The following is a 27,950-nucleotide window of genomic DNA, read 5'->3' as shown; positions in this document are numbered from 1 at the left end:
GGGGGGGGGGGGAAAAGGGGGGGGGGGGGGGGGGGGGGGGGAACGAAAGAGCGGGTCTAAAGCGATGTCGTACCTTGACCAATCTCAACGCGACTTGTTTTAAGCTATGTCAGCAAGCGAGAGAGACGGCGACCTTAGAAACGCGATCATGCCGAAATGGCAAGCGAACGAACGAGCGAGTGAGCGAGCGAGCGAGCGAGAGAGAGACTTTTTCGATGGACCTTTTTCGGATCTCTCTCGCGGTTTCGCTCGTGGCGATGATTCATTGACGTTGTTGATAATCAACAAAGACCAGTTTCTGAATGGATAAGATTGCGATTTTGGAGGGAACAATTTTGCTCATTGCCCTCGTTGATATCGATATAAGAATATTCGTGGCTACTAACTCGAAAAAGTGAAGGTACCGATCGAGGGGAGAGAAAAGTGTGTGAGAGGAGGGACGCGCGCGCCGGTGAGATAATTTGATCGATATAATTTAGAACGGAGATCGCTCCTACCCACACACAGTTAGCATTTGATAATAAAAGAAGCATGTACTACCATTACGAATATGTCATTACGTAGATGAACGTTAATGCATCATAGATTTGTGTGTCACAAGTGAAGAAAGAGTTTCACGAGGTAAAACCAGGTGAGCTCGCTGCCCGGAACTTCAATTAGCGCGCGGGTCGACTCGAAGAGGCCGATTCGGCGATACGCATGTAGAAAGTAGAAAAAAAAGGGTCTCCGTAAAGGGTCGTTGACCCATCAGCGACCACGTGTAACAATGTGTGCCATTGGCTGCATCGCACGGTGCATTACTCGTCAAGGCCGCGTCTTCACTAGACGTAGGGTTAGCTTTCTCCGGTTTCTCCTCGCGATTACGTAACATCACGTGTCAGGTCGGGAAAACGAAACGCTCTTCTCGACTTGTCTGCAACGTGAGCGTTAGTGTTCCGTGGAAATGTCTTTCCGAGCACTCACGTCGTTAACGAAACGCTGAGCGAAAATGTAAAGGCGATCATTTAAACTCTCGGAAAACTGCTAAATACAATAAATACCTACGGGTGTTTATTATAATACAGATACTGGTGCAAAGAATTCCATACAAATGGAAAGGCACGTGAAGAAGCCGGTGTTTATAAAATCGCTGAATAAAATCAGAGAATACATACATTTCACTGAAAATCGAGAGTTTTAACAGCGACTCTTGTGTCAGAAAATGACGAAATAAACTTTTTGTAATAGCTGTAAACAAAAATGCCAAAACAGCGGTCTTCCTTCATAGAAGACGGTAACATGTAGAATTCAACTTGTACCGAGATGTAGGGATGACCGATATTACCCCATTCTCTCCTATACCTTGGACACGTGTAAAAAACGTGTTGCTTACATAAACGTGCAATTAGGAAAAAGAGAGAGAAATACGGATCATATGTTGAGCGACAAACTTGAACGACGTAAACTGTGGATTATAAAATTCGCGCGCGACTCAAGCTATCGGGACGGGTGAAAACAGCTGTGACATAATACGAAACAACGCGCCGTTACTTCCTTTTTCAAACAAAGTGACAAGTTTCTTTCCAGATTAATCGAACGCCTCCTAACAGTACGCTCGCTCTTAATCCTGCGTGTCGTAAACGACGCGCGACCTTATTTATTCACGATGAGTGCGATCGTGCACGACTTCTTTCGTTGCTAATACCGTTTAAGATCATATATGCGCACTATCTTTTTTAAACGACCGAAATCATAATCTGTAAATAACGTTAGGTAGTAGAACGACGCTTATTTTGCGGCTTTACGACGAGCATTGTGGAACAGACTCTGTGTTATCGAGCCGTGATGTAATCCATAGCTCGTGTAATATCATTTCCCTCGCGTCCCACTTGGAGTAACTTTCTAAAAGTAGAAAGGGCTCGTGGGTGCGAGCTGAAAGGGCCGTGCAAGTACACGTGTACAGGCCGGACGACGATCCGCAGTGACGCAACGCGTCTCTGACAGGCACGGCGGCGACGTTGCCTAACGATGTAGCCGCGACGATCTTTTTCCCTCGAGACGACCCAGAAACCATCGAGCGTTTTATCATCCGTCCGTTTCTCGCTGCATAACTCCGCGGGTCGTCGACCTCGGCGCACGTGCGCGTATCTATGAAATCGGCCGTTCGGAAATCGATGCTTTCACACTACGATTCGTCGGTCGTTTTCTTACAATTTTCACACCAGACGGGCTCCTTCGCATAAAATGGCTGATTGTTGTGCGCGGGAAGACGAGTACGAAAATCTTTTCTGTAGGGGCGATACTCTTTTGCTCTTTTCGTTTGTCGCCTCATAGGTAGACACGTCGTAAGAGAGTTTATAAAATAACTTTTCCGTCCCTCTATGTTTGAACGTGACGATTTTGTATTATAACGCGACAAAACTCAGGACGAAGCGGTAGTGAATGTAGACCATCTTTAATGATGTGGAGTACAATGATATTTCGTTATCTGAATAACCATTATCGAGAAGTAACTTCGGAGTTACTTTCATCATAATTTTACGATAAGGCCCTGATCAACCGTTTAATCGATAACCATCTAATCGTTCGCAACTCGCGAACGCTGCAGAACCCTCTAACTCAAGTAAATTCACATTCTTCCAACTGACCCAATCCTAAAAGAATAAACTTTCAACAGTTGGAAATACTACTGCTATTTCTATCCATTTTCACGTGTGCTTCAAGAACCGTAGTTAGTTGTTAATCAGTCTAACAGTATTGTAGTAAATTGTTATTTCAAAGTAACAACCGTTTAGTAAAAATTTAGCTGACATCACCACTTGGGTTCTTTCAGATTGGTACAATATCGCCATCTATCTTGGATAGGATTGACTCCGGTGGTGGCGCTGCGCCATCTAGTGACGGTCCTCCGTGTCAGCTCCTTCCAATCAGATGGCATCGCTTCTTCGTGATTTTCCCTCGTCACGGGCCGTAACGTCAGCGGAGTCGTGTCCCTTGCGTCGTGTCAACATATTCAAGATGGCAAGCACGGTGAACGAGATCGCGGCTCAGGCGAGCGAAAATCTTACCGAGTACCAGAATGCGACGAACGTGAGGGTGCCTTCGACTCCCGAGGGGATGGCCATCGCATACGGCAGCCTCATTATTATGGCCATCCTGCCGATTTTTTTCGGCAGCTATCGCGCCGTCAGACATCATAAGGAGCAGCAGGTTAGTCATGCATCATCTTCACATATGTTATCGGATACACATGTTCGTGGAAAATTCTCTTCGTCCCATTGTTACGACATTCAATCGTTTTTTTCGGAAACGACTATATCCTCAAACATCATTTCCTTTCGTTAAAATTGACGATATAAACTGTCAATTAAGCGGAGTGTCGCCCGCTGATTTGTAACGTCGCATGCTTTTTGTAGCAACAGTATAAAGCCAGCGGCGAGCAGCCTGACACAATGTCTCGCAGAGAGGCTGCTATGTTCCCTTTCATCTCTAGCGTTACGTTAGTCGGCATGTACATATTGTATAAGGTAATTGACCGAGTCTGTTCCGACTGTTCGATTCTGAGAAGGTGATATTGTTCCACTTGATTTCTCCGTAGGTATTTGCAAAGGAATATGTCAACTTGATATTGGCTGCATATTTCTTCTTTCTCGGCATCCTAGCTCTGTGTCATCTTACAAGGTAATTGTTTTATTCTTTTCACAGTAAGTACTTTTACATTCCAAAGCTGGAATGCATTTCAGCCCGTTAATATCGTCGTTGGTACCTGCTGCGATTCCAAAAACACAGTACCATATCTTATTCACGAGAGGAAAGGATGACAAGGAGCATATAATTAACTACAAGTTTAATTTGCACGACATTGTTTGTCTCATATGCTGCTCGCTTGTGGGAGCTTGGTACCTCTTGAAGAAGGTAAGAATGAAACATCGCTATGCTTGCACACGACGAATGTAAGAGTTTCTCGCAACCATTGTCTTTCAGACACTTTTTCCTTCCTTCGTTTACAGCACTGGATAGCCAACAACTTGTTCGGTATTGCGTTTGCGATTAACGGAGTCGAACTGTTGCATCTCAATAACGTTGTTACCGGATGCATTTTGCTGTGCGGTCTTCTTTTCTACGATGCTTTCTGGGTGTTTGGTACTGACGTAATGGTGACCGTCGCAAAATCTTTCGAAGTGCCCATTAAGCTCGTCTTTCCACAAGATCTCTTGGAGAAAGGTCTAAGCGCTGGTAATTTCGCAATGCTAGGACTGGGTGACATTGTACTGCCTGGTATCTTTATCGCATTGCTATTACGATTTGATAATAGCCTGAGCAGGAAAACGAATGTCTACTTCTATTCGACGTTTTTCGCATACTTTATGGGATTACTCGCGACCATGATGATCATGCACCTATTTAACCACGCACAACCCGCTCTGCTGTATTTAGTCCCGGCGTGCTTAGGCACACCTTTGCTGTTAGCGTTAGTGAAGGGGGATCTCAAAGCGTTGTTCTCGTAAGTCTCTAACAATCTCTAATATATCCCTAATGTATTTCTCTCTCTCTCTCTCTCATCCACATGCTTATCGATGCTTTTAGGTATGAGGATCATCCGTCGCAGCCGGCGCAACAGTCGGAACAGACGCAAATAGACGCGAAAAAGGATAAATAATAATTTTAATTTAATAACGCGATGAGAAACTCGACATTATTATCGTGCTGTAATTATCTCCCAAATTCATCGCGGGAAAAGGAAACAGAAATAGTTCACGCTCAAGATGTACAATCATGCATTGTAAAATACAATAACTATGCCTTTGCATGCACGTGAACTGCGAGGTAATTCGATACTTTTGGCTTCCTGTGCGAACTTTGCGCGATGTTGATATTACGCGATAGTTTGCGCGGATATTGTTTCGATTGTAACAGTCAAAACTCAACGAGGAAAAGAAAAGGAAAAAATGTCGCGATGATCTGGCGATTCATTTGCATGCACAAGATCAATACGGAATTTTTATCACTCGTGTGTGGTATCGCGATCGACATGAGATACTGGAAAAAAAAATCGTTCCCCCCGTTACCTACAACGATAATACCGAGTTTCACCGTTTCGTATAGCGTAGAGTAGAATGTGAACATACTTCCAATTGTTGATTTATATTTCATATACAATTATGTATACGACAGATTGCTGCCGATACATGTAAATCCACCTAAGTTTTGCTGTGCGTTATGGTGCGTTTTGTATTCTAAACAATAATTTCATGTTCCATTTATATATAAGTTTTTACTGGTATTCCAGGATTTTCGATAATTTTACCACCATTTGTGAATGATAATCCTGAATTATTAATATATAAAAAGAGAGGATGAAAAGGTGATTTTTCCTTCTTTTTGCGACGTGATAGACGAATTGATATGGATAGGAATTACATACACACTCTATTTAAAATTGTCGTAATAGAATATTAAGTGTACAATTGTACTACACGACGCGACTGCTTAAACGCCGATTTATTTATTTGTGAAAGAAATTCCAGATATGTATATTTATAATTATGATCAGTAAANATATATATATATATATATATATATATATATATATATGTACACACACACACACACACAAGATGAAATTGTATTCTGTTTTTAAGTTGGCTGAGCGGAATTTGGAGGACATTGTAACTTCGATAAATAAAAAGTTTAGTACTTACAACTCGAGTTACAATTCAAAATCGTCCATCTGATTCCAAGAGAGAATTTACAAAACAGAATTCTGTAATCTCCCTTTGGATGAAAATATAAAAACTTGTAGAAGCTTTTCAACTCACTTGTCTTGTTAATTGCAAGATATCGGATTACGTACTCACTTAATAACATTAAGCTATAATTGCGCATTTAATATATATGAAAAAATATATAGGTAGTGCGAGAATTATTTGAAATTGGAATGCCCCATTTTTAAAAAGTTCGGACAAGAAAGATTAGTCAATTATGTGACAAAAGTCATTATATTTAGACATCTTCCTCATTCCTATATCCTCCTCGAAGAAACGTTACTTTTCATACATACAGAAAAGATTTAAACGCGCTTTATGCTTTAGCAGAACTTTCAACGGCCAAATTTTCAGCTGTGATTGGTTGCATATCCTTTATTCCGTTCTTGGATACCTTTTGAACTTTGAAGTTTGGTAAACTGACAATCAACCGTTTATGAATTTCTTGAACACATTTCTTCAATAACACATATGCTTCTTCTTCGGTACAATCTGCAATAAATAGTAATCTTAATTTGTACCTCTTTTTGGAAACATTCCACACGTTCTCTTCTCTGACAAATGAATATTACCATATTTATAGTATCTATCTAGGATAGACATAGAGAACATCCCACCATATCCATGAGTAGCATAAGGAACCTTCACGCAGGATGCTAAATAATCGATAAAATATAATTCAGGTCCTGCATCATCGTCATATCCAGCCAGCAGCATATTGACGAAGTACGGAGTCCTACTTCTGAGATAGTCAGCCAGATTCCTTCTGGTGAAGCAAGCAGCTGCTTTCGGAGACAGCTCATAGCCATTTCTCATCTTGTACAGTTGAATATTTTTTCCAATGTACTCGGAAAACTGAGTTGTATCGCCCGATTCTCCAGATATCGCCATGACAAGTTTATCCGAAATCTTATGAATCTTGTGCTCATCTAAAATATTTCGCACGCATTATGATGTGGCGAAAATTATTCTCACAATTAAAGCAGAGAAACGTATAGCACATGTGTGTGATGCGATGCCAAAAGGAGGAGATGTTACATTGCTGCGTCAATTGATATAAATGTTGATCGTTAAACTGATATCGGCGCGTATTGCGATAACTGAATATACAAAAGCATCTTACCGCTTTTCATAACTATGATGGATTGTGTGGTTGTCATATCCGCCGCAACCAACACGAAATCTTTACACTGAATACCAATCAAGCACTCCATTTGCACAGCTCGTTTGCACAGCACAGCTTTTATACTCTCTTGCTACAACGACCAAATATTGCCTGTCACGAAGAGGACAAATTAACCTCTCGGCACGAAACTACAGGATTGCGTTCGAGAATCGCACTCATGTTTTTTCTGATTTCGATGGGAAAGTAGTGGAGCTGCCTGTCAAGGCAATTTCCGAACGCTCCAGTGCGACTTCTGGTGAATAACGATGAGCACCGCGTAAGACATTCGTTAACATATACGTGAGAAGTTTTCTCTTTAAAACGTCTGTATCACATTTTCGAATCAAATAATTTTTCGCTCTGAAAACTCAACTGAAAGACGAAGTTTGAAATTGAGCGGTCACCGTTTAACTCGAAATATCTTGACGAAAATTAACGACAACATTAATACAGCTAATGTGGTTAAAAACTAGAAACGTCAAGCTTTAAAGTGCTTCTTAAACGATCTTCTATTTTACGGAAGTTATATCTTGTTGAATTTCGCCTATGTTTTTTATTCTAACGGATAGTACGTCTTACCGGTCCTTGAGTCATACTACTTGAGAGATAGAAAGTACTTCCGGCTCCATCGTTTAGTCATATCACGACCTCAGTTTCGCGCTAAGTATAGTGGCGTCTCGTAGCGGAGATCCTGGAACTAAATTACAGAAATAACGGGCTTTACAGAATTATTAGACCCGTTATTTCTGTAATTTAGTTCCAGGATCTCCGCTACGAGACGCCACTATACTTAGCGCGAAACTGAGGTCGTGATATGACTAAACGATGGAGCCGGAAGTACTTTCTATCTCTCAAGTAGTATGACTCAAGGACCGGTAAGACGTACTTTCCGCTATAATGAAACATAGGCGAAATTCAACAGGCTGTAACTTTCGCAATAACGATGCTATCGGGATCGTTTGAGAAGTACTTTAAAGCAAGAACAATCATACCATCGGATTGATGCAATAAAAGTATTTTATTATTTCCCCTCCTTGATAATAATTTTGCCTTTTATTATATAGCAAAACCAACTGTTCTTGGGATTGTTTGTTGGAATTTGTCGGGTTTACGCGTATTTAACATGCAAAAATGCGATGAAATTCTAATTTTTCAGCCTTAATTTTCTTGTATTAAAGCGTGTGTAACTAATATATTACATATTTTTATGTCTGCACCTTGTATATATAATTTGACAGATCACCTACTGCGCATGATCACGTCAATTCATAGGTTAGTGTCGTCATAATTTTTGCGTTCCGAAATATGAGAAACAAAAACGATTGTTGTTTTGTATTTTAGGGCCGGCATTTATAGGCCAATATTGATAGTCGGACCTTATATTTAGGATTGTCTTAGGTTTATTCTTCGATGGCCACATTCAGCAGTACGTTTAATTTGCAATCGTAGGAAGTTTTTTGAGCTGAGATTGAATTATTCTTTTAGATCTACAGGAATAATCCAATGTCAGCACAGGAGACTTCCAACAGTTGCAAACTCAACGTTCCGCTGGACGCGGCCAACAGTGAAATAAGCCGTAAAGAATTAGAAATTCTGTTTATAAACGGATGAGCTCCGGCATCCGGTGATTGGTCAATTTAATATAAAATTTTCTAATTGGTGGTATAGCAAAAAGATTCCTGTCGATGTGAGTTGACGCGTTTCCGTTGATCGTGTGAACTTTTTGGTTTGATATCTTTTTAACGAACAGTGAGCGACGGGTAAAACCTTCGGAAGGTTACTCAGGAGGATAATCTCTAACATATATGTCAGCGTCACTGGAGGCGGGTCCCCTATAGTAAATAACTATCGAAAATTGGATTCGTTTGGGCGAGACTGCTAGGCCAGTATATTTTTTTTAATTTTCTTCTCTGTTGCTGAAATTATCGATCGGCACAAATGTAACACAGTACAATGAAGAAAAACTGAAAATTCGAAAAGTGCTGTGCTAACTTTACATACGTCTGATCGGAAGGGACATTTTTTTCCTCTGTGCATGCTGCAGAAAGTCTTTCTTTAAGTTCCAATGTAAAGGAAATGACCAGAAGTTTTTTTTTTTTTAAAGACTGTATGAGATATTTTTTATCGGAATTAGAAGGTCCCTGTATTATTAATACGATGTTGCGTTTCCTGGGATGTTGATGAAACGAGTTCAGGCGAACATTTTCATGGAAGGTTAATGACAGGTTTATTAATCTCCGTGGAATGTCTTACAATTTAAAGTTACCTTATTGGGATGTGCTTTTTTCGTTAAAATTCGGTGTCTCTTACAAAATTCATTATTTCAAATAATATTCGAATAGCTCCGAATAATAAATATTTATCAACGGTGATGTATGTAATTGTAGACGATAGGGAAGAAGCAAAATGGATGTACACCGGAGTTGACGAAATCAAATTCCACATTCCCGAGCAAGGTCGCCTCGCAAAGGTCCTTTTTCTCATTCATGACTTTTTAATTGCACATCGAGACATGCGATCGTCCCGGCCGCTTGCATATGCACGGTTTACGTATGTAAATCCACCACGTGCCGATCCCGCTACATAGCTAAGGTTTTCTGTGTCAAATAGCTGTAGTGGCTACTCTCCTGCTGTTCCTCGCCGTGGCACGGAAAATCGTTACCGACCCTTCCGATCTCTTTCAACGATTAATCCAACAGCATAATATAGTATAATATAAAGAAAAAAATTTGGTTGACAAATTGTTACCTTTTCAAGATCTTGGATCGAAACAGCGTATCGATCCTATATCTGGAGAAATCGCTTTTGGATCATCGTCATGCGTGTTATTTATGACAAAATTCTCGTCTGAAAAGTAGGTTCCGTGACAGATATTATATAATAGACAGTTATACGCGCGAAATATATAAGAAATGTCCAAAGAACCGACATTCCTGCCGAATGAATTGCGCGACCCGTCGCGTGATGCGGAAACTTTCGGAAGGTAATGTTTAGCCTAGAAACTTCTAAATGAGAGTAGCCCATCGTATGCAAACAGAGCGTGTTACGGCTGACTAGAGGACACGTTTTCCCATCGTCGTCGCGCAATAACACTCAATTGCCGTTCTCGTAATTCAGACATCCCGAATAACTAACGAGAAGTCGAAATACAAGCGAATTGTTCGAATAGTAAGGATTTCGCGCGCGCAATGCATTTCTCTATTGAACGGCGCAACCGAAACCTCCTGCGCATCCGCGAAGGTCGTCCGCCGATTCCGTTACGCTCGAATCCATCCGCGACTCGTAATACGTTCACTGAACTTGCCACGAACCATGCCGACGAAGGAAGATCGGCCGGCGAGATCCGCGATTAGCGAGATCCTTCTAATAAGAAGAGCCGATGCAGCATCCCGCTACTGAAACAGTTATGCCTTTGCAACGAAAACGGAACTGGAGTAAAGTGTCCCGGAGAAAAAGTCGTGGCAAGCTTTTCAGACAGCAACGCTGAGCTTTGACACAATTGGCTATGCTGGCACATCTTTTTGGGAAAGTCTCGGCTATTAGCGAAATGAACACATGTATGATATTTTGTTGCAGGGAGGAAAATAAAACGCGGAAAGAGAGACAAAGCGAATAATCAACTGTATGCAAAGTTCCGAATGTTCTTCGCCGCAAAGTGACTACGAAAAATGCTCCATAAGTAGACCTTTCGAAATCCTTGTCGATCGACTCGGCGCGATTGGATAGTTCCATTGAAAATGGTAGCAAAGATGAGTGGTCATTGGCCGAACGGTTTACCCCCACGTGTGCTCGCAGGCTATATAGAAGACCCCGCGTGGAATTTCATCTTCAGAACTGAGAGTCAGTGTCACGGAAGTCCACCTTGGAGGTAACCAAGTGAGTAACATCGTTTTTTTTATTATTTTCGATATCGGTGAATTGCCGTAAATCATTAAAACGACTGTTCATCATAGTTTCTGCGTTTTATATGTCAATCTGCGAACATTTTCGAATCCATCGATTATCGCGCGATATCCCTACAATTATTTGCCAAATTTTTCCCTCACACACTTGTTTCAGTATACGTTAAAAAAAACAACAACAACAAAAAACAAAACTAAGTATTCTTGGAAATTATTCTTCTCTCACGAATATGGAGATCGTTACTAAGATTTTAAGCATTTCTTTACTCACTATTAATCGCTATTCGTACGAATAATTTTTTCCGATGTCGCTCTTCCGCTATGTTCGAACATGTCTTGCTGGCTTCTCCGAGTCTGCCACACAGGTAGAAAATGCATTTGACAGGTATAAGGGTGTACAGTTAGAAACTCGTTCCCTGATTTTTCCGTCGCCATGTGTACCGTTTTCCAAAGGCGCGCCTCGCCGGTGAGAGGCTCTCTCATTGCTTTCACGTCCTCGACTGCAGTTACTTATTAATTTTTTCTTACGTCATCCCGATTGCACCGATAAGGGGGACTAATCCGAGCATTAGTGTGTCTCTTCGCAAAACGGTGATGAGAGATATTATTAATTTCTTTACTAATATCCGTTTTACGAGCGTCCGTTGAAGAATTTTTCAAATAAGATCTATCCTAAGACTTGCAAACTATCTCTTAGTGTAAGTCGATTATTCGTTACGCGGAGGTCAGTCGCGATCGGCCGCTTTCCTCCGTTGCTTTCCTTCATCGATTTTTTTCCCTCGCGAGCGACCGGTCGATCGACAGTAGGTCGTGACCGCCTTTTGGAGTAACGGTATCTGTTGGGTTCAACAAACCGCCGATCGGGAAGTGGGCTAACGATCCGCCGTCGAGGCGACCTTAACCACCGTGGCACACTTTCAGCAGCACCGTTCTCCCAACGTTGCGATCAAGGTGAAGAGCGCGGCCCACTTTGGACCATCTGTTTCGACCTCCAAAGGACCGACCCGTCGTTCATTCACTTTAGTCTCTGAATCATCGTCGCATATTTTCTCGTGTCTATAATAGCGGCGCTTTGTTTTCTCACTGCAGAATGCGGCACATTCAGTACGCGTCGTTGTGCTTGATCGCGCTTGTCCTGGGACAAACAGCGGCATTACCGCAGCACCCTCAATATCACACCCAACAATATCAGCAACAAGTCAGGGAAGAGAGAAAGTTTGCCGAAAAACCGAACGCGATGAAAAAGGTGGCGATCGACGACCTCGAGGATATCAGCACCAATTCGATTCAGGTGAGAAATGTTACAGGCTTGTTACAGAGAGTCGGCAATTTTACCTCTTTTCGTCGACTGTGTTTGCAGGAGGGTGGCAGTAGCGGCTTCTCGTGGTCCAACATGCTAGGAATGCTGATGCAGATGTTGTTGGGACAGACCGGAGGTGCGACCAGTCCCAGCAAGAACGAGATAGACGACGGCGCATCGACAAGCCCGTGGACTAATCTGCTGTCTGTGGGTCTCAGGGTTCTCACGGCGTTGTTGGGCGGGCCTCAACAGCCGGTGGACGGTATCGACAAAGTGGACAATCAGAGCAGCCCCATGCAGGTAGGTGAAAATAAGCGTGGCACACTTGCCTCGGACGACGGAGCTGTACATGAAATCTGCTCTTTTCACTTTTTGTTCATTGCATCCACATGGTGGCTAGTGATTCGCTATTGGCTATTCGTAACATAGATACTGGAAAGAAACATGACGATCCGTGAGAGCATCAATCCCTGCTGTTTGAAACGCTTTTGTCGAAGCGACCGTTTTTCTCAGGATCGAATTTGCGCGTTATTCATCTCTTCTCAACTCTGTTGGTTTTTAAATCTCTTCCTTTCTTACATTATATATACACACATATGTTAGGTGTATAAATAAGTTCGGTGCCTTTTTAGCATGATTGTTTATTTACGAAAAAAAAAAAATTTCCCCATCATTCTCCACACACCATCTTTCCCGCTTCGAGGTGAGAGGATGGTGACCTCCTTGGCGGATTGAAAGTGGAAATCCACCGAGTGATGCTGAAGCGGAACAGGTGATAATTCGTAGGGTCCGGAGAATAAGCCGCACGCGGGAGAATTTTCCAGCCCAAAGAAGTTCGCCGCGCGTGCGGTGGAATCACTGCTGGTAAATAGTCTTTCACGCTCGTCATTGAAATGAATGAATGTTGCTCTTGGGAAGTAACGATTTTATCGGGAACGCAAAAAGGATGCTCGGACGACATCGTGATAACTACGATTAGGCGAGGCCGTCTATTATCTAGTGTTATCCAGGAAAAAATTTCAATTTGGACCAGAGTTACAAGGCACCGTTTATGCACTTAATATATATGCATGTATGTATATATGTATATATATATATATGTATATATGTATGTATAATATTCTTTAATTCGTCTGTGACGTTTTGAAAGAGTCTCGATAAAATCAGTAGAAAACACGCGCGGCTGCTCACGAGCCACCTTGTATGATAACTAGCGAAGAATGCGTCAAATAATTGTCGCGGGCCATTATTTTCACGCGTCACACGATCTTTACGTTTTCTACACAATGTAATTTACTCGCTTCGCGACTGGAAACTCGCCGACGTTTCACCTCGCTTTGAAAGAACAATCGAGGCGGTGGGGCTGGAAAGAGGGATACAATTTACACACATTTGTTCACTCTGTAAATAATTTATCGAACTCTAGACTTAGAGCACATGGCTGGTGTCGGTTGTTTAGGAAATTTTGACTGCGGTGCTGGGCACGTTTCTAGGACAGGGCAGAGATCCCCAACAGATTGCTGTAATGGCGAAAAACGCTTCCGAGGTTAGTACGAGACCGAACGAGTGAATAAACGTATTCGACGATAAATCTCCTCTTTCCGAACTTTCGCTACAGCCTTCGAGAGCGAAATGCGTGCGCTTTTGTCTCCTGCTTTTCTCGAGTACATTGGAAGAACTAGTTTCGCCAATTAGCTACGTTCCAACGACCGTTGTTACTAATCAACTTTTTTGGTATTATAATGTAATCATAATCTCGTTATATAATTTGTGGTGATTGATTAATTGTACCATTTTTTCTCGAGAGAGCTTACCTCTCGACGGATATATTTGCATCTTACATCTTCGCTTATACCTGTTATCAAGCAGTTTATCAGCATAGTCATCAACTTGCTGGACGCTCTGAAGACGTCGTTCTCCCATCGTTCTTTGACTGCTCGCTCGCTGGGAAGACGCGACACCGTCTCCGAGGCTGCGATAGCGTCCATCTCTATGCTCAAGGTAAATCTATCGCCGATATATATATATATATATATATATATATATATATGTGCCCACACAAAGATATATCCGATTGCAATTCGACTCGCTAGGGTTACATGAGATCCGTCAAGTCCTTCAGCTACGTAGGCCACGACGAGGTGGAGGGCCATCGCGGATGCGCCGAGAGAGCCCTTTGCGAAGCCAGTGCCGAGTGCATCGCTGATACGCAAGGCCCGTCATCGATTTTCTGCCAACTCGGATCGTGAGTGATCGAATCTCGTTGGATAAAAAACGAACAATATTCTACTTGCGCTCTTGCGCGACCAAATTACTAGCTGATCTATCAGCCGATCTTCTACTTTTGCGTAGGTATGCGACGAGCTATCTTCTGCAAAGGCAGAGTGGCGTCGGCTTCGAAGCCCTGTACGAGGCGGGACGACGCGGCCGCACGGGAGAAGACTGCAGGAACCTTTTCATAGATTGCAATGCCGTATGAACACGTCCATTCTCGCGCGGCATTCCGTCGGCTCAGGGAGAATTTACACCTGACAGAAAACCAATCGGAACTCGCGCTGGTAGTAAGCAATAGATGAAGAAGTCGACTACCAGCGCGAGATTGGCTGCTGTTTTTCTGTCAAGGTGTGAATTCTCCCTTAGACTCTGCGGGATTTCGGGAACTTCCCAACTTGAGAGCTTACAGTTCGAAATGAGACTCGTGACAGACGATGAGGCGATATATATATATATATATATATATATATATAGATTTTGTTCAGAAAGTTTTCATCGACGAGAGCCGAATCTTTGACAGCTTGTTTTACCGATCGATGTAAAAATATAAATGTATCTCGCTACGCATGTATCACGAGTTTCATGTAATATGATGGGGTTTCCTGGTGCCTCACAGTGGTATGGGCCACGCTAGAATGGAAGTGGTTTAATCGACGTGACCGCGAGGAGCGCGCCGAGCCGCGGGATTCGCATCGAATCTCGTTAATAGTTCGGCAACCTCACGACTGATTCTCTTTCCTTTGATGGTTCTTCAGTCGAGCGGCGAATTCGGCGTACGCGCTAAATCATACAGATTCATAATTTCGACGGGTCCTAATTGACGTTACTGACAAATTAGGCGCGCTCGATCGTCCAAATCTCCCTCCCGCTCATGATCCCGAAAATTTCCGATTATTTGAAATAACCATGTCAATTTGAGAAAATCGTTATGCATCACTTGCAATGTCTGATGACATTTTTCAGCTGTCTATTCGTCGCGCGCGCGCGCGCTCGCGTTGAGAATTATGAGTCCTTTTTGTATCGATTGCCGAGTTTCGCCACACGCCGATTACATACATGATTCCAACATATATTTATTTCTATTTATTTTTCTTTGTGAGCGTATTTTAAATATAGATGTAGTATACCAGTGGTTGGGGCTCGGTGTGGCTCCGGTATTATGATATTTCCGCGGTGATTATAACATTAGTAATGATAAGATAGCGGAAGTTTCATCACTGATATTATTCGTTTTCACAGTGCACAAAATCACACGGAAGTTAGTTCTGCATCAATTGTCACATAATCAGTGATGAACGTACAAGTCAGTTTTGCGTCTGTGGCTTCGAAAACTGAATATAGCGCAAATGTATGAAGCCTTATATTTATATATATTCAATACCTAAGCTTAAACGCTCGGTGCGTTTAAATATACGGTATTTATACGAAGCGATAAAAAGACTTATAGGGAGGAAGACGCGCTTAGAACTGTCGGAGTAAAAGGATCGGCAAATTTAACGTGCTCTCGATGAGCCTCGTTCAAGCATTGCTATCGTTTCCACACAAAGAACCGAGATTCTTCGAGACTGATTGTTAAATAAGCTTTGATTTTTACATTTCTTTTGTCTATGGGAAAAGAGAGTAAACTCTGAAATTTACATACATTTAGTTTTTATAAGATTAAAGAATTAAAATAAAACGCGAAATTATCGTCATTGGGTTTGACGACGGAAGTGATTGAACGAATCTCATTATCGAAGGACCTTCCCTATACAATGTACGCGTTAATGTCTCAGGATGTTGTATTATCACTCTTCCTCCCCTCCCCCCCCCCNCTCTTCCTCCCCTCCCCCCCCCCCTCTCCGCCCTAAATCCATAATTAGCTGTATATAAATATTATACGTATATAGGTATACGGGTGGAATTAACGTTTCGCTTTTTCTTCCCCTTTGTAATATCCATGTTACACATCATTCACCAGTAGTAAACATAAGTTGTACGTATGTGCAGTATGATTTATATTACACCTCAATAAATATATCAATAAACGGCCTTATCGTGTACAAATGTTTATTTCTTCCTCTTCTTATGCTAGATCGTACATCAGAATAAATGACATTCTGTGAGCGCGTTTATATTCCGCGAAGTGTTTTCCGTTAGTTAAAGAATTGGCGTGTACATCAGGGATATACCATATTTATTTATTAAAGAAAATTTACTCTAAATTCTCCCTCTCTCTCTCTCTCTCTCTCTCTCTCTCTCTATATATATATATATATATATTTTTTTTTTTATTTTTTCTTTTTGCTTATTTATATTATGTGTTTCAGAAAAAATTTTTGCTGAAATAAAACAAATAAGAGAACAAATTAAAGAAGTTCAGGATATATTGTGGAAACGTAATACTCAATATAGCGTATCGTCTATTCCTGATAATTTGATGCTTGAGCTTCCATTTAAGACACGAGAGTAGCTACAAGTTTTTGAAGACTATTTAAATTCTCGTCAAAATAAAAATGCTATGAATTCAATATTGAATAGTATTCTTTTGCTAACGCTATATTTTCATATATATATATATATATATATATATATATATATAAGAAAGGATACGGCGATAACGGGAGATGTTGCGCATGTATTTGCCGACGATATTTGGAGCGATGTCCGGGAAGACGAAGCTCCGGGTTACGTCGTTAACGAGCGTGAAGACTCCGGACACCGTGACAGAACAGTCATTCGAGAAGATGACTCTTTCTTGTGGTGAAACAGTTTCGTACCGAGCCTCGTCGGACGAAGAGTTCTTGAAATTTACTCACTCAGTGTTGCGCAACTGGACGATTACATCCGTCCCCTCGTATATATTTGTACATCCAAGACGAGCAGGTAAACGATTTAAAATTTATTTACATTCCGTGTTATTATCTCTTCTTCCATCTTTATAACGTGTACAATTTACTTTAACACGATAGTAATAATACAATTAATCGTACTATTAAATTTTATGTGTACAAAAAACATGTACTTTTCTTTTTACATATATATTTCGTCACTTTTAACTCTTTATTCGCAAGGAACATTGCTTCTCGGACATCACGCAAATGACGTTCAAATCTCTGATTAATCTTGCAAATTTTGGGAAACCTTCTTACACACCTATCGAACGATATCACAATGATGGAGGTGGCTATCATCATCATGGATGGCGGGGGTACACGATTCACATTGCTATCGGAATCTCGCGAAGCAAGTTTCTTGTTTTCGTAAGTTATTTGTCTTGTTGAATTTTAGGAGTTCCTCCAAGGGGAAGGGTGGAAATGGCGCAGCGCTGAGCGCATTGACATTGCTCGCCTTCTTGTTTCTTATAAACGTCATGCAGGTAATTATAAGTACATTATCAATGTTTAAATGGTTGATGCTTCCATTTTATATTCAATTAAAAATCTTGTCCACCTTCTTCCAAGTTGTTTGTAACACATTCATTGTTCGCACATTTATTACCCTTTTGGCGTTACTTTAGCAATCTCTGCAAGACAACAATTCGACGACTACCCCGACGACTACCGCGATACTGCTGCGAGATACCGAGTTACCAATAATTTTGGACAATGGGGAGAGCAAAGACGTCAAGACGAAGGATGAGTTCTCACGTGTGACAAGCACGTATGGCTCGAGAACAACTACAAAGGATCACATGCGATAATTAATCACTTGACAGCATTACAACGGCTTGTTTTCTTTTCAATTTCACTTTTCTACTTGAAACAATATTTGAACGGTAATATTACATGTTATTCATATAATTAATATACGCTGTCAAATGATCGGCATTAAAATTTGAAATAACTTAGACAATCCAGAACACACATAAACAGTTTATTTTACTTTATTTTCCTTTCTTCCTTTGAACATGAGGTCATAAAACGTATTCATCGTCAACGTCGTCGTCGCGGTCATTTAAACGCGGTATTTATTTAGCACTCGAAAATGTACTCCCGTCTCTATAATCTTATTTACATAACATTAGAAACATTTAAATTTTTGCTTCATTTTGCCATTGTCTCATGTTGCATGAAAAATAATTACGAACGACCATGTATTGCTAAGGGAATGAGGCGTTCTCTCCGACACGTCCGAGGAAGCTCGGAATTCCTTGTCAAACAGATTTCCCCGAACGTATCCGGCAGTTTAAACGCATGTACCGAAGCAATGGCGGATGATCTGCATCATAACCGCGGCTGAACTCGGTACTTTCGAGTTCTGATGTAAGCACTCGCGATAAATTGCAGATTACTTTGCGACTTTGTTCGTGCAAACATAAACTCGCGCGAAATTAAATCCAGCCAATTCTCACTACAGTTAAAACACGGTCAGATCAAGTTCAAATCCCACTTTTCGATCTGACAGTCTTGCAGTACCATCCATGACAGTACCTTATCTTGAAATGCTCTTATATAATGTTTTGTTATGTTACGTAATATTATGGAATGTGTTATGATACAAAGAATACACGATTTATATATATTGAAGTTTTTCTCTGCTATTTCACTCGCTATATCTTTAATTTGTATCAAGTATCACAATATTTTCAGTAAGAGAAGTTGTACAAATTCTTCATCCGCGCAAACATATTCAATAAGTCTATCTCAGATGAGAAAGATGAATTTCGAGCTTCTATTGACTGTCTGCTCATTTTTATATTCTCATTTGACAACAGGAGCATCGTCGCGGTCCTACGACTATAGCTTGACTCGACCGACAGTATGTGAAAGCATTTGATTTAGTGGAAACAATATTTGACCGTGATCTGGGACTTGAATCATTCGTAACTATTCGCAACTCGCAAGGGATATCCAAACAATAGGATATCGTAAGTTACGAATGATTCGATCGCAACTTGACCGAATCGTAAGGAAATTTGGCGAGAAAGCAGGCCACCCGCCGTTATTCCGGTCTCTCGCGCTCGCCTAGAAAAGATTAGAAAAAGTATCACGGGTCTAATATTGTAAGTCTTGAAATTGTTCAAAGATAGCCACGGCTCTCCTTCTCGATTAGTTTCGGTTAGAAACTAAGAAGAAAGGATCGAATTGTCCTATTCTCGCGAGAGATCCTTTTTCTCCATTTCTTTGCTCCTTCGTTCTCTTTTTGTTTCTTTTCACGACAGGTCATCGGCAAGATTATATTTTGATGGGAGTCTTACGAACGGCCCTGAATCTCCCAAGAATTGTCTCCTAAGCGAAAAAAGTTTCTTTCGAAGGCGAGCGGCGCGAAAGTCGAGCGAATTTCTACGCGTGTGCTAGTCGGCGCCTCTTGTAAAAAAGTAAATTTTAGCGATGTGACCTAGTCGACACTTGGCGCAAATTATGTGAAAGATAAACGAATTGTTCACTAGAGTGCGACGATTTGCACGCGCGAAAATACGTCGGCCTCTCGTGATTCGCTCTCGATCGCGAATTTTATTCGTTTTGTAATACACGCAGCCGATTGATCGCTGCGCTGGACGCCGCAGGGATCGACATGATTTCATCCAGTTGACACAATTTCCTGTACCGAAAATTGGATTTATGACAATTGTATTGATTCCGATCCCCGTTTCAATTATATGTATAGGTATATGTTTTCATCATGTGTGTATATATATGTACACACCCACACACCCACGCACATGCACGCACACACACACACATACACACATATATAATGTACTCGGAAAATTCGTTTAGCTAAACATCAAAATCTAAAAGAAAGGAAATTATCTTGCACGTTTAGCTACAGGCAAATTGCACTGATGTATTAAATCGCGAGATCGTTCACTATATGAAAAACTGGCACGTCTCTCTTCTCGTCGAAAGTAGAAGAAGGGAAAAGAGATGAGCACGTTCGATTGATTCGCGGATAGTTATTTCACTTACTGGTCTATTAATCAATTAATTACTTAACTACTTAATGTCCGGGCGGGATATAAGAGTGGAAGCAGAATAAGGGCACAATTCATTCAACAGACTCAATTCCAACACGCGATTAACCGAGGGGACTTCCCTGTCACGTAGAGCGGGTATCACGACCGGCGAGATCGACGATGAAATGATTTTGTGTATTTCAAATTTTGCAAGAATTCTTCTCGATCATAAAATGATGAGGTTCTCTGACGATCACGTTAAGCAAAATGCTTTGGTCAATCAAAGTTGGATCAGCCGGAAATACGTCTGAAATAAAGATAGGAGGGAAACGAGCCCTCTTTCATACGTAGAATAAAATCGATCGTAACCTTCAGGAATGGATTATCCAGTTGATTAATGATAATTACTACGTACCAACTGTGCGTTTCCTCTGATCGCTCAACGCAACGGAGAAGTGACAAAGTAACTTTGTGTCACTACAAATCACTATTTTCATCTTATAATATTTTGTGAACACAATACAGTTTCTTTTTTTCATATTGCAGCATAGAAAACACGGCTAGAAGAATCGTCATATCGTGAGAGGGAAAGAGAACGCAATGTTTGAGCAGAAACGACCAAGTATCAAAATAATCGATTGTTTCGCGTACAAAGCCGGTGGTTAGGAAAAAGAAGAAACATTCCGATCACGCGGACAAAACTGCAATTTTACTCACAAATGGCTTGACCCTTTTCAAAATTCATTCTCAACACGGTTCGTAGACTTCGAGCGCTGAGTAAAATTCGCGTTTCTCAATTAGACGATCCAACCGGTCATTAAGCGTGACGATTGGTGCAAACGATTTCTATCGGTGAGTCCCGATTAATTCGTCATTAATTAACTTGACTTAGACAGTTATTGGATAATATGTGCGCATTCGATGAGTCCACACAGAAAAAAGCAAATTATATTTTTCTTTAAATTTGCCCGTATCGTCGAGATGATCCTTCGTAAATAAGAATTCAGTGATCTGAATAAACGTCAATACGCATAAACTTTAGAATAACCTCGCGGCGTTATTTGATCGATCGCGAGGAGAAATGGGTCAAACCGCCGTTATTGCGCAATTTTCTAAGCGAGAAACCCCTCCGAGACACTCGATTATTTTTGGTACGTTTTAGGAGGTAGATAATATAGAATTCTCTCAATCTCGTACACACGAGAGCTCGATCTACGCGTGCCGTATCATTTGCATCTTGACGGCTCCCTGAAATTCGACGGCGGGAATAAACGATGGAAAATCGCTCGATTGCTTCCAAAAGAGAGAGAGAGAGAGAGAGAGAAAAAGAATCAGTGAATTCACGAGAATGATGGCCCGCCGGAGAAGTGAAGACAAGAGGGCGTTCTACAGTCGGAGAGATTCGTGCGCGAAGGTAAATCAATTCGACCGATCGCACGTGGGGCTCCGATCGGAGCTATCGTGATCAGAGCTGAAAAAATCCAAGAGTAAAACTGGCTCTATTTAAACCTATAAACATTATTATAAACCAAATACGTAATTATATGTATGTACATGCATATATATTATTTTTAAATATCGATCGCGCAATCATAATTATATAAACGCATCAAGGATGGTTTAATCTTCAGTTTCTCTCTCTCTCTCTCTCTCTCTCTCACACAGGATTCTTTGCGTCGTAATACATTATGTCGAGTAATTATGATTATCATATGAATTAGTCGCATGATAGGAAAATATCGTGCGACAACATTGTGTGTCGTACACAAATGTTACGATTACCCCGACCGATCCTGACTATAATGACTTGGAGAGAACTTTATATAGCGAACGCATAACTCCTTATTATTCTAACGAATCTAGCTGATTAAAGCCTATCGCGCGCGCGGATAGTTTACACGCGGTGTTTGCCGGCAAACTAATGCGTCTGGTCCAAGGAATGTGTACAATATCGGCGGGACCAGTCGGTTGACCCTCGGATACTTTGTCGTACATTATCGCGCGTTTATATTAATACAATATCGTACAAGAACAATCGATCAATAAATCATCGCACTAGCCGATCGTGACGACCGATCGTCCGGCTCAACATTGAATAAATTTCTTAACGCGTACAAGATCTACGTGCTCACGAAGAAATATATATATATATATCTATGAGTCTACGCTTATCTACATGATATGAAGCTTCGAAAAAGCTCGCTCGTCGAACGTCACGAGGCATACAACATTTGACAAAATAATTTGCTCTACTTTTCCGTTTCTTTGTATTTCGTTCAAAACGACAGAGATCAGTGGTTTGAAGTATCTCGTCGACACGTACGCACGCGCGCACACTCACCCACGCACATACATTCACTTGCTCACTTTTTGTCGACGGAGAAAGCTAGTTTGAGGGAGAGTGACGAAGACATCAGCGAGCCATCATATCCGGATCTTTTTTGGTCATGAGGAAGCATATGTCGAGATGGCTGATAAAACAACAAAAAAAAACGGATTATTCTCCGATGATGACGGTGAGTAAATGATCGCGAGACATTTCGAAGTGAAAAAGAGAGAGAGAGAGAGAGAAATCTGGAAGGTGAGAGTCTCTTCGACAGCTAAAAGTTTGATCGACGTGTGCGACAAGCGTAAAACCGATTCTATAACGCGCGTCCGTCGGCACATTCGCGCAGAGGGAGGAACTCGACAGAGAGAAATCTAACGGCTGGGTGCGCGCAACTATTATTGGTGCTCGTCGTTCTCCTCCTGCGATACGATGCTCGACCTGTTGGACCGCACGTCGAGATCCATGGCGAAAGGTTTCGTCGAGTTGCCGAGGAGCGCCTGCGTGCTCTGACCGTCGTCGATGCTCAGGCTGCACTCGAGCGAGCTGTCACTGAAAGTACAGAAACAGATTTCTACTAGCGCCTTCGCGAATCGCCCCCGGCGGCACACGTGGTTGGCGCGCGCGACAATCGGCACCGCGTTTACCTGACGATACTGGCGCGGTCGACGGAGCTGCCGGTCGGCGCCGTGCAGTTCTCGCCGTTGCACGGCCGCTCACCGTTGCTGCTGCACGAGGACGTCCTAGTGCTGGTGCTGGCCGCGATGGCCTCCCGCATGGATGCCCGCCTGGACTCCTCGTGGCACTCGCACTTGCACTCCTCCGGTTGCACGTAACTGTAGCTGCCGGCGCCCTTTGCGACCTCGTCCTCCGGCCGCGGTATCGTCTGTATCCTCTTCGGCGCTTTTCGCTTCTCCGGTATCTCCTCGAAGTTGATCCAATTGCTCGGTCGCGCCGCGGATGCTCTCGGTGGCAGTGGAGGTGGACTGGGTGATTTGCCTTGTTGAAGGGCCTTGCGACCCCCGTCCGGCGGCACCTTGCCCGCAAACTCCGTGAACGTGTTCGCCGCGTGTCGGCGCGGGCTCTTGAGCTTGAAGCTGTCCTCCCGCGGTAAAGAGATCTTCATTCTCTCCACTCGCCGCTCGTCCAGCGACGTCTGCATCACGAACTCGTCCAGCAGAGTAGGGTTTATCGGCGTCGTCGAGCGCGGTCTCTCGATCGGTATCGTCCTGCGATTACAATTAGGGATTAACTCTTTGCGTGTTCTTTAAATCAATCATAACAACGAGTTGTTAAGGAAAAGCCTTTCAAGGAATTACCTTACTTCCTGTAGTCGTTGTTTTACAGGCAGGATTGGTACGGCAACGCTCTTCTCCAACGGTAAGGTCGTCGGCACGTACGGAAGATCCTCCTCGAAACTCTCCTCGTAGAAGAGACCCTTCCTCTCGTCCGGCAGCTCCTCCGCCATCTTCTCAACCTTGTTTCGGATAAACTCAATCTCCGAATCTCTCTCCGATTCCGAGCTGTTATGGTCCAGATCGGATATCATGCTGGGAGTCTTTACAAGACCGTCCTGCTTGCTCATCTTGTCGTCGAGCAGATCGGGCCTCTTGCCTTCCGCGACTAATCTGGCTGCTTCTCTCGAGCTTGCCTTCTTCTGTTGCGTCGCATCGTCCTTCTCGGACGGCTCGACTTGCTGACTGCTCTTTCTCTTCGGCTTCGCTATGTCCGGTCTCTTGGAATCCTTGCCGCTGGACGATTCCACGGACTTAACCTCCGCAGGGCTCGACGACTTCGCCTGAATCGACAACTTGGCGGCCGGCTCGACCACTTTGTTAGCCTGAACGCTGATCTTCGACGAATCCTTAGACGCGCTCTGCGGAAACTGGCTGCAAGAACTCTCGATCTGCGCCTCCGTCTTGATTTTCGCGATCGGTGTCGGGTAATGCTCAATCGATACTTCCGTGATTATGTTTCCTGTACGCGGCTCGGATTCGTACTCGTCCAGCAACTTGGTCGGCGTCTCCAACGGTATCGACACGCTCTCCGACGGCAAAGCTTCCTCGTAATTCCTGTCGTCCGCGTGCAGACTGATAAATATCGAGTCGTCCTGCCGACGCTCCTTTTCGGTATCGAACGTAAACTCCACGTGGCCGATGCTCTCCAGGGACGGGTGCTGCTCGCCGCTGCCGAGAGCGTCGGGATCGCACGAAGCCGCGATCGCCTCGTCGTAGCTCTTTTTTCTCTCGCGTTTCTTAAACAGGCTCAGAGTGGACGAGAAGACACCCTTGTTTTTGGAATCCTTCTTCAGACTCGAATTCTTGTCGGCGGACACTCTCTCGCGCGATTTCGACCGACTTCTCAGACTTTCCGTGGTATCCCTCAACTTTGACGTCAGACTCCGCCGTGGCTTTGTGCTGGGCGATGGCGATTCCGGGCTCAACACGCTGCCGTCGGTTCTCGCCTGGGTTTAATCAGAGGTTAAATAATTCGGAGCGACGCGAAGTGATATGTCGTTACCTTGAACAATGAAGCGAAGCTGCTTTTTCTGGATACGGACGACGGACTGGGTGTTCGCGAGCCTTCGAGGTCCCGTACCTTTTGATGTCTCGGCAACTTGGGGCTCCCAGTCACGCTGCTCGTCGTAGGCGTCGTCTGTACAATCTCCTTAAAGTTCTGAGCTTTCTTCCTCTTGTCGTTGAAATCGAGTGTCGCGGGCTTTTGAACTTCTTGAGCCTTCGTTGAGTGCAGTGCCGACGGTAGTCCCTCGCTAGGTTTCTTGATGACAGGCACCTGTTCCGACATGGAGACGCAAATATTTTTTTCATTCGGCACATCTCGCAGAAAATGTTATTTCTAATTAACTATGGAGAAGGAGGGCAAAGACCAACCTCTATATTGACCTTCTCCAGGAATCTCTTTGTAATCTCCACCTCTCGCTTGAAGATCTCCTTTCTCTCCTCGCGACCGCGTCTTCTGGGTTTGTCAAGCGGATCCGGCTTCAGGTTGCCGCCCACCATCGACACCTTGATGCTCTCGGGAATCAGAGCTTTCGTCGTGTCGGCCTCTCGCTTCAAAAGTATCTTCTCGAGATCATCGGTCTCCGGCTTCGACGGCTCTATCAGGTTGTCGGCCAGCGTCGGCTTGCTACCGCAGAACGACGTCTCCAACAAACACTTGTGCGGACTGGGCGATCTGAAGGAACAAACAAACGATCGTGCGTGACTTTTCCGCTCTTGAGAAAACAATGCGCTCTAAGCTCGATTTCCAGCCAAAAGCCCGAGTCGATTTACTTGCCCGAGAGAAGAAACGCATGCAAGTTACTGCGCGAATAACTCTTTCAAGCGGAAATTCTCACCTTTCTTTCCGCACACGTTTCTTTTTATATTTATCCTCGTTCGTTTAGTACCGAGGATTCAACGGGGAATCGTCGGGGAATCAAACTTCAATAGTGTCAATATAAACAACAGCTTTATTTCTCAATCATTCTATCGGTGCAACATGAGTCTTAATTCGACGTTTAATCGCAAAGCAATCGAAGATGACGTAGCAGCTGAAACCTCCGGCAAAGACTCGGCAATTCGACTCGGAATCTCTCGGAGAACTTGCTACAACGTGCTGACAACTATATATTTCCTTTTTCTAACATTCCGCGTTTATACCTGGAGGAAGTCGCCGACACGACTGAGAGCTTTCCGGAAACACCGGAGCCTTGACTGCCGACCGACGACAACCTGGACGTTCTGCCGCTGATGTTGAGCAGGCATATCTCCGAGCAGTTGCTATCCTTACGCTCGCGGTCCTGCTGCTTGCAATCCGACTGGGACCCGTCGTCCTTGCGCTTGCGCGCCAATTTCTTGGACTCTCGTCTGAGATCCTGCTCGTGGACGGGATCTTGTAGGTCCAACTCTTCCGTAGAGGACCTGAGATCTTGAGCGTCCTCTTTATAACCCAGGGTGAGCTTACAGCCGGGCGGAGGATCCGCACCTACAATCCACAGGATCCTTTACTCTTTCATCACCACTGTCGTGAAAATGTGTTTCAACCGACTTTTTGCACATTACTTGCGCCGTCTAATCTCTAACGACGAGTTTTGTGTCGCGCAATCGAGCGTGTCTCTGTAAAGAAGATGAATCGAATTGCCGTCGAACGGATCTAATATCTCTACCGTTAAGGACAGCCGTTTCCTATATTAGGTGCGTGCACGTTCAATCTATCCATAACAGATTTAACGATTCCTCAGCGAGTCGATTTAAGCAGAAGAAGCGGAAGAGCGAAAAGAATTCTTAATTTGCGTGCAAAACCCGCAGAATATAATCAAGGTGTGCGCTCGCAGCATTTGGAGCCGTCTGAATCGATCGGGACCTTGACCCGAGGAAGTTATTTGTCCGGAAGTTATTTGTCTCCTACCGATTATTTAGCTACTACGTGTATTTAATGTCATGTTCAATTAATATTGCCCCGTGTTTATAACGATAAAATTGTGACAAAGAAAACTGTGACGAGAATACGGTCATGGGCGAAATTAATAACGTCCGTCGCTCCTACTACGATCTCTCATTCTCGCTATCGCAATTAGCTAATTGCGCGTGTCTCACAGATGACATGTATTCGCACCACATCTACTTTGTATACTAAAGTGCGACAAGAAGGTATATCGTCTATACGCAAGAAACTTGGTTAATTTTAAAGGAGGAGATTCATTGCCATGAGAACTAGCGTCAGAGACGCTCGATGTTACCTTTCGATCGATCTGATATGTCGATGTACCTATCACCGTCCCTCAATTCGACAGGTATTACGCCGCGTTGACGTATTCATTGGTTTACTCAATTTCGAATCCATAATTTGGATTCCCGTTCGACCAGCTTCGCGAAGGGAAAGACAGGGGAAGGACGGTAATATGTGATCACCTGCGAGGAGCTCCCGCTCGGGCGACGAATCTCTGGAATTACTATCCTCATGGTGCGAGGAACTGCTCGCCCGGCTGATGTCAATTCGCGGCGTGCTAGGCGTCTTAAGCGAACTGCCAGGCGTAGCCGGTGTGGTGACCTCAACGATGCCCGGCATTCGCCCCGCCGCCGATTCTCCCTGCATTCAAATTCGTATCCTGGTTTGTTGTAGGTCGTCACAGTGATGGGGTTGGTTGGTTGATTGATTGGTTGGTTGGTTGGTTGATTGATTGATTGGTTGGTTGGTGGACTCAGGTCGCGGGCCGGCCTCTCGCAGTAACACGGGACTCACACGGACGACACCGATTGACAACACGTCCAGCTCGGAGTCACGCGGGAATCGATCGAGATTGTACACGCGCGTCGAGATCCTCGTACGAGAGAGAGAGAGAGAGAGAGAGAGAAGGGG

The 27,950-nt window shown here is 43.3% G+C and overlaps 5 protein-coding genes across 14 annotated transcripts in view; 3 read left to right on the top strand and 2 right to left on the bottom strand.

Moving 5' to 3' along the window:
- The window catches only part of LOC106743557 (minor histocompatibility antigen H13), a 9,725-nt gene extending 4,191 nt beyond the window's left edge, over positions 1 to 5,534 (top strand). For both annotated transcript variants that reach the window (XM_014617552.1, XM_014617627.1), the window contains 6 exons: positions 2,813 to 3,189; positions 3,396 to 3,506; positions 3,578 to 3,660; positions 3,723 to 3,894; positions 3,990 to 4,483; positions 4,567 to 5,534. In XM_014617552.1, the coding sequence (XP_014473038.1) occupies positions 2,911 to 3,189; positions 3,396 to 3,506; positions 3,578 to 3,660; positions 3,723 to 3,894; positions 3,990 to 4,483; positions 4,567 to 4,639 (1,212 nt within the window). In that variant the 5' untranslated portion in view covers positions 2,813 to 2,910 and the 3' untranslated portion in view covers positions 4,640 to 5,534. The remainder of the gene's footprint in view (positions 1 to 2,812; positions 3,190 to 3,395; positions 3,507 to 3,577; positions 3,661 to 3,722; positions 3,895 to 3,989; positions 4,484 to 4,566) is intronic.
- Positions 5,535 to 5,959: 425 nt separating this feature from the next.
- On the bottom strand, positions 5,960 to 7,071 carry LOC106743659 (proteasome subunit beta type-2-like). Its single transcript, XM_014617756.1, has 3 exons — positions 6,868 to 7,071; positions 6,317 to 6,673; positions 5,960 to 6,236 (listed from the first exon to the last, which is right to left on the bottom strand). The coding sequence occupies exons 1-3, from the start codon at positions 6,956 to 6,958 to the stop codon at positions 6,061 to 6,063; spliced, it is 624 nt and encodes a 207-aa protein (XP_014473242.1). The 5' UTR covers positions 6,959 to 7,071; the 3' UTR covers positions 5,960 to 6,060.
- A 4,830-nt stretch (positions 7,072 to 11,901) lies between these two features.
- LOC106741932 lies at positions 11,902 to 14,590 on the top strand. The gene is made up of 6 exons (XM_014614425.1): positions 11,902 to 12,102; positions 12,172 to 12,411; positions 13,571 to 13,657; positions 13,978 to 14,112; positions 14,205 to 14,356; positions 14,464 to 14,590. The coding sequence occupies exons 1-6, from the start codon at positions 11,902 to 11,904 to the stop codon at positions 14,588 to 14,590; spliced, it is 942 nt and encodes a 313-aa protein (XP_014469911.1).
- Positions 14,591 to 16,937: 2,347 nt separating this feature from the next.
- LOC106742703 lies at positions 16,938 to 22,292 on the top strand. Its single transcript, XM_014615938.1, has 2 exons — positions 16,938 to 17,743; positions 17,885 to 22,292. Exons 1-2 carry the CDS (start codon positions 17,567 to 17,569, stop codon positions 18,065 to 18,067), a joined length of 360 nt encoding a protein of 119 aa, XP_014471424.1. The 5' UTR covers positions 16,938 to 17,566; the 3' UTR covers positions 18,068 to 22,292.
- LOC106742162 overlaps positions 18,235 to 27,950 on the bottom strand; it is a 14,192-nt gene continuing 4,476 nt past the window's right edge. For 5 of the 9 annotated variants that reach the window (XM_014614891.1, XM_014615056.1, XM_014614973.1 and 2 more), the window contains 7 exons: positions 27,503 to 27,680; positions 26,252 to 26,576; positions 25,481 to 25,784; positions 25,110 to 25,382; positions 23,909 to 25,053; positions 23,237 to 23,818; positions 18,235 to 23,141 (listed from right to left, as the gene is read on the bottom strand). In XM_014614891.1, the coding sequence (XP_014470377.1) occupies positions 22,988 to 23,141; positions 23,237 to 23,818; positions 23,909 to 25,053; positions 25,110 to 25,382; positions 25,481 to 25,784; positions 26,252 to 26,576; positions 27,503 to 27,680 (2,961 nt within the window). In that variant the 3' untranslated portion in view covers positions 18,235 to 22,987. Of the gene's footprint in view, positions 23,164 to 23,236; positions 23,819 to 23,908; positions 25,054 to 25,109; positions 25,383 to 25,480; positions 25,785 to 26,251; positions 26,577 to 27,502; positions 27,681 to 27,950 lie in introns of all 9 variants that reach the window. The other 4 variants (XM_014615477.1, XM_014615573.1, XM_014615394.1 and 1 more) reach the window with 3 other exon arrangements.

This window comes from Dinoponera quadriceps, unplaced genomic scaffold, assembly GCF_001313825.1.
Source record: "Dinoponera quadriceps isolate SergipeBrazil2010 unplaced genomic scaffold, ASM131382v1 scaffold119, whole genome shotgun sequence".
In the NCBI taxonomy this organism is placed as follows: Eukaryota; Metazoa; Arthropoda; class Insecta; order Hymenoptera; family Formicidae; genus Dinoponera; species Dinoponera quadriceps.
Note: the sequence above shows the minus strand (reverse complement) of the source record. Positions and strands in the feature narration are given on the sequence as shown.

Bases quoted from the DNA above. Each gene is read 5' to 3' on its own strand.
- LOC106743659 (XM_014617756.1), bottom strand. From the start codon at position 6,958: ATGGAGTGCTTGATTGGTATTCAGTGTAAAGATTTCGTGTTGGTTGCG. The intron at 6,674-6,867 runs GTAAGATGCTTT...GAAATATTTTAG, and splicing joins CATCATAGTTATGAAAAGCG to ATGAGCACAAGATTCATAAG. The intron at 6,237-6,316 runs GTAATATTCATT...TATTTATTGCAG, and splicing joins AGATAGATACTATAAATATG to ATTGTACCGAAGAAGAAGCA.
- LOC106741932 (XM_014614425.1), top strand. From the start codon at position 11,902: ATGCGGCACATTCAGTACGCGTCGTTGTGCTTGATCGCGCTTGTCCTG. The intron at 12,412-13,570 runs GTAGGTGAAAAT...TCGGTTGTTTAG, and splicing joins ATCAGAGCAGCCCCATGCAG to GAAATTTTGACTGCGGTGCT. The intron at 13,658-13,977 runs GTTAGTACGAGA...CCTGTTATCAAG, and splicing joins TGGCGAAAAACGCTTCCGAG to CAGTTTATCAGCATAGTCAT.
- LOC106742703 (XM_014615938.1), top strand. From the start codon at position 17,567: ATGGCGGGGGTACACGATTCACATTGCTATCGGAATCTCGCGAAGCAA. The intron at 17,744-17,884 runs GTAATTATAAGT...GCGTTACTTTAG, and splicing joins TTCTTATAAACGTCATGCAG to CAATCTCTGCAAGACAACAA.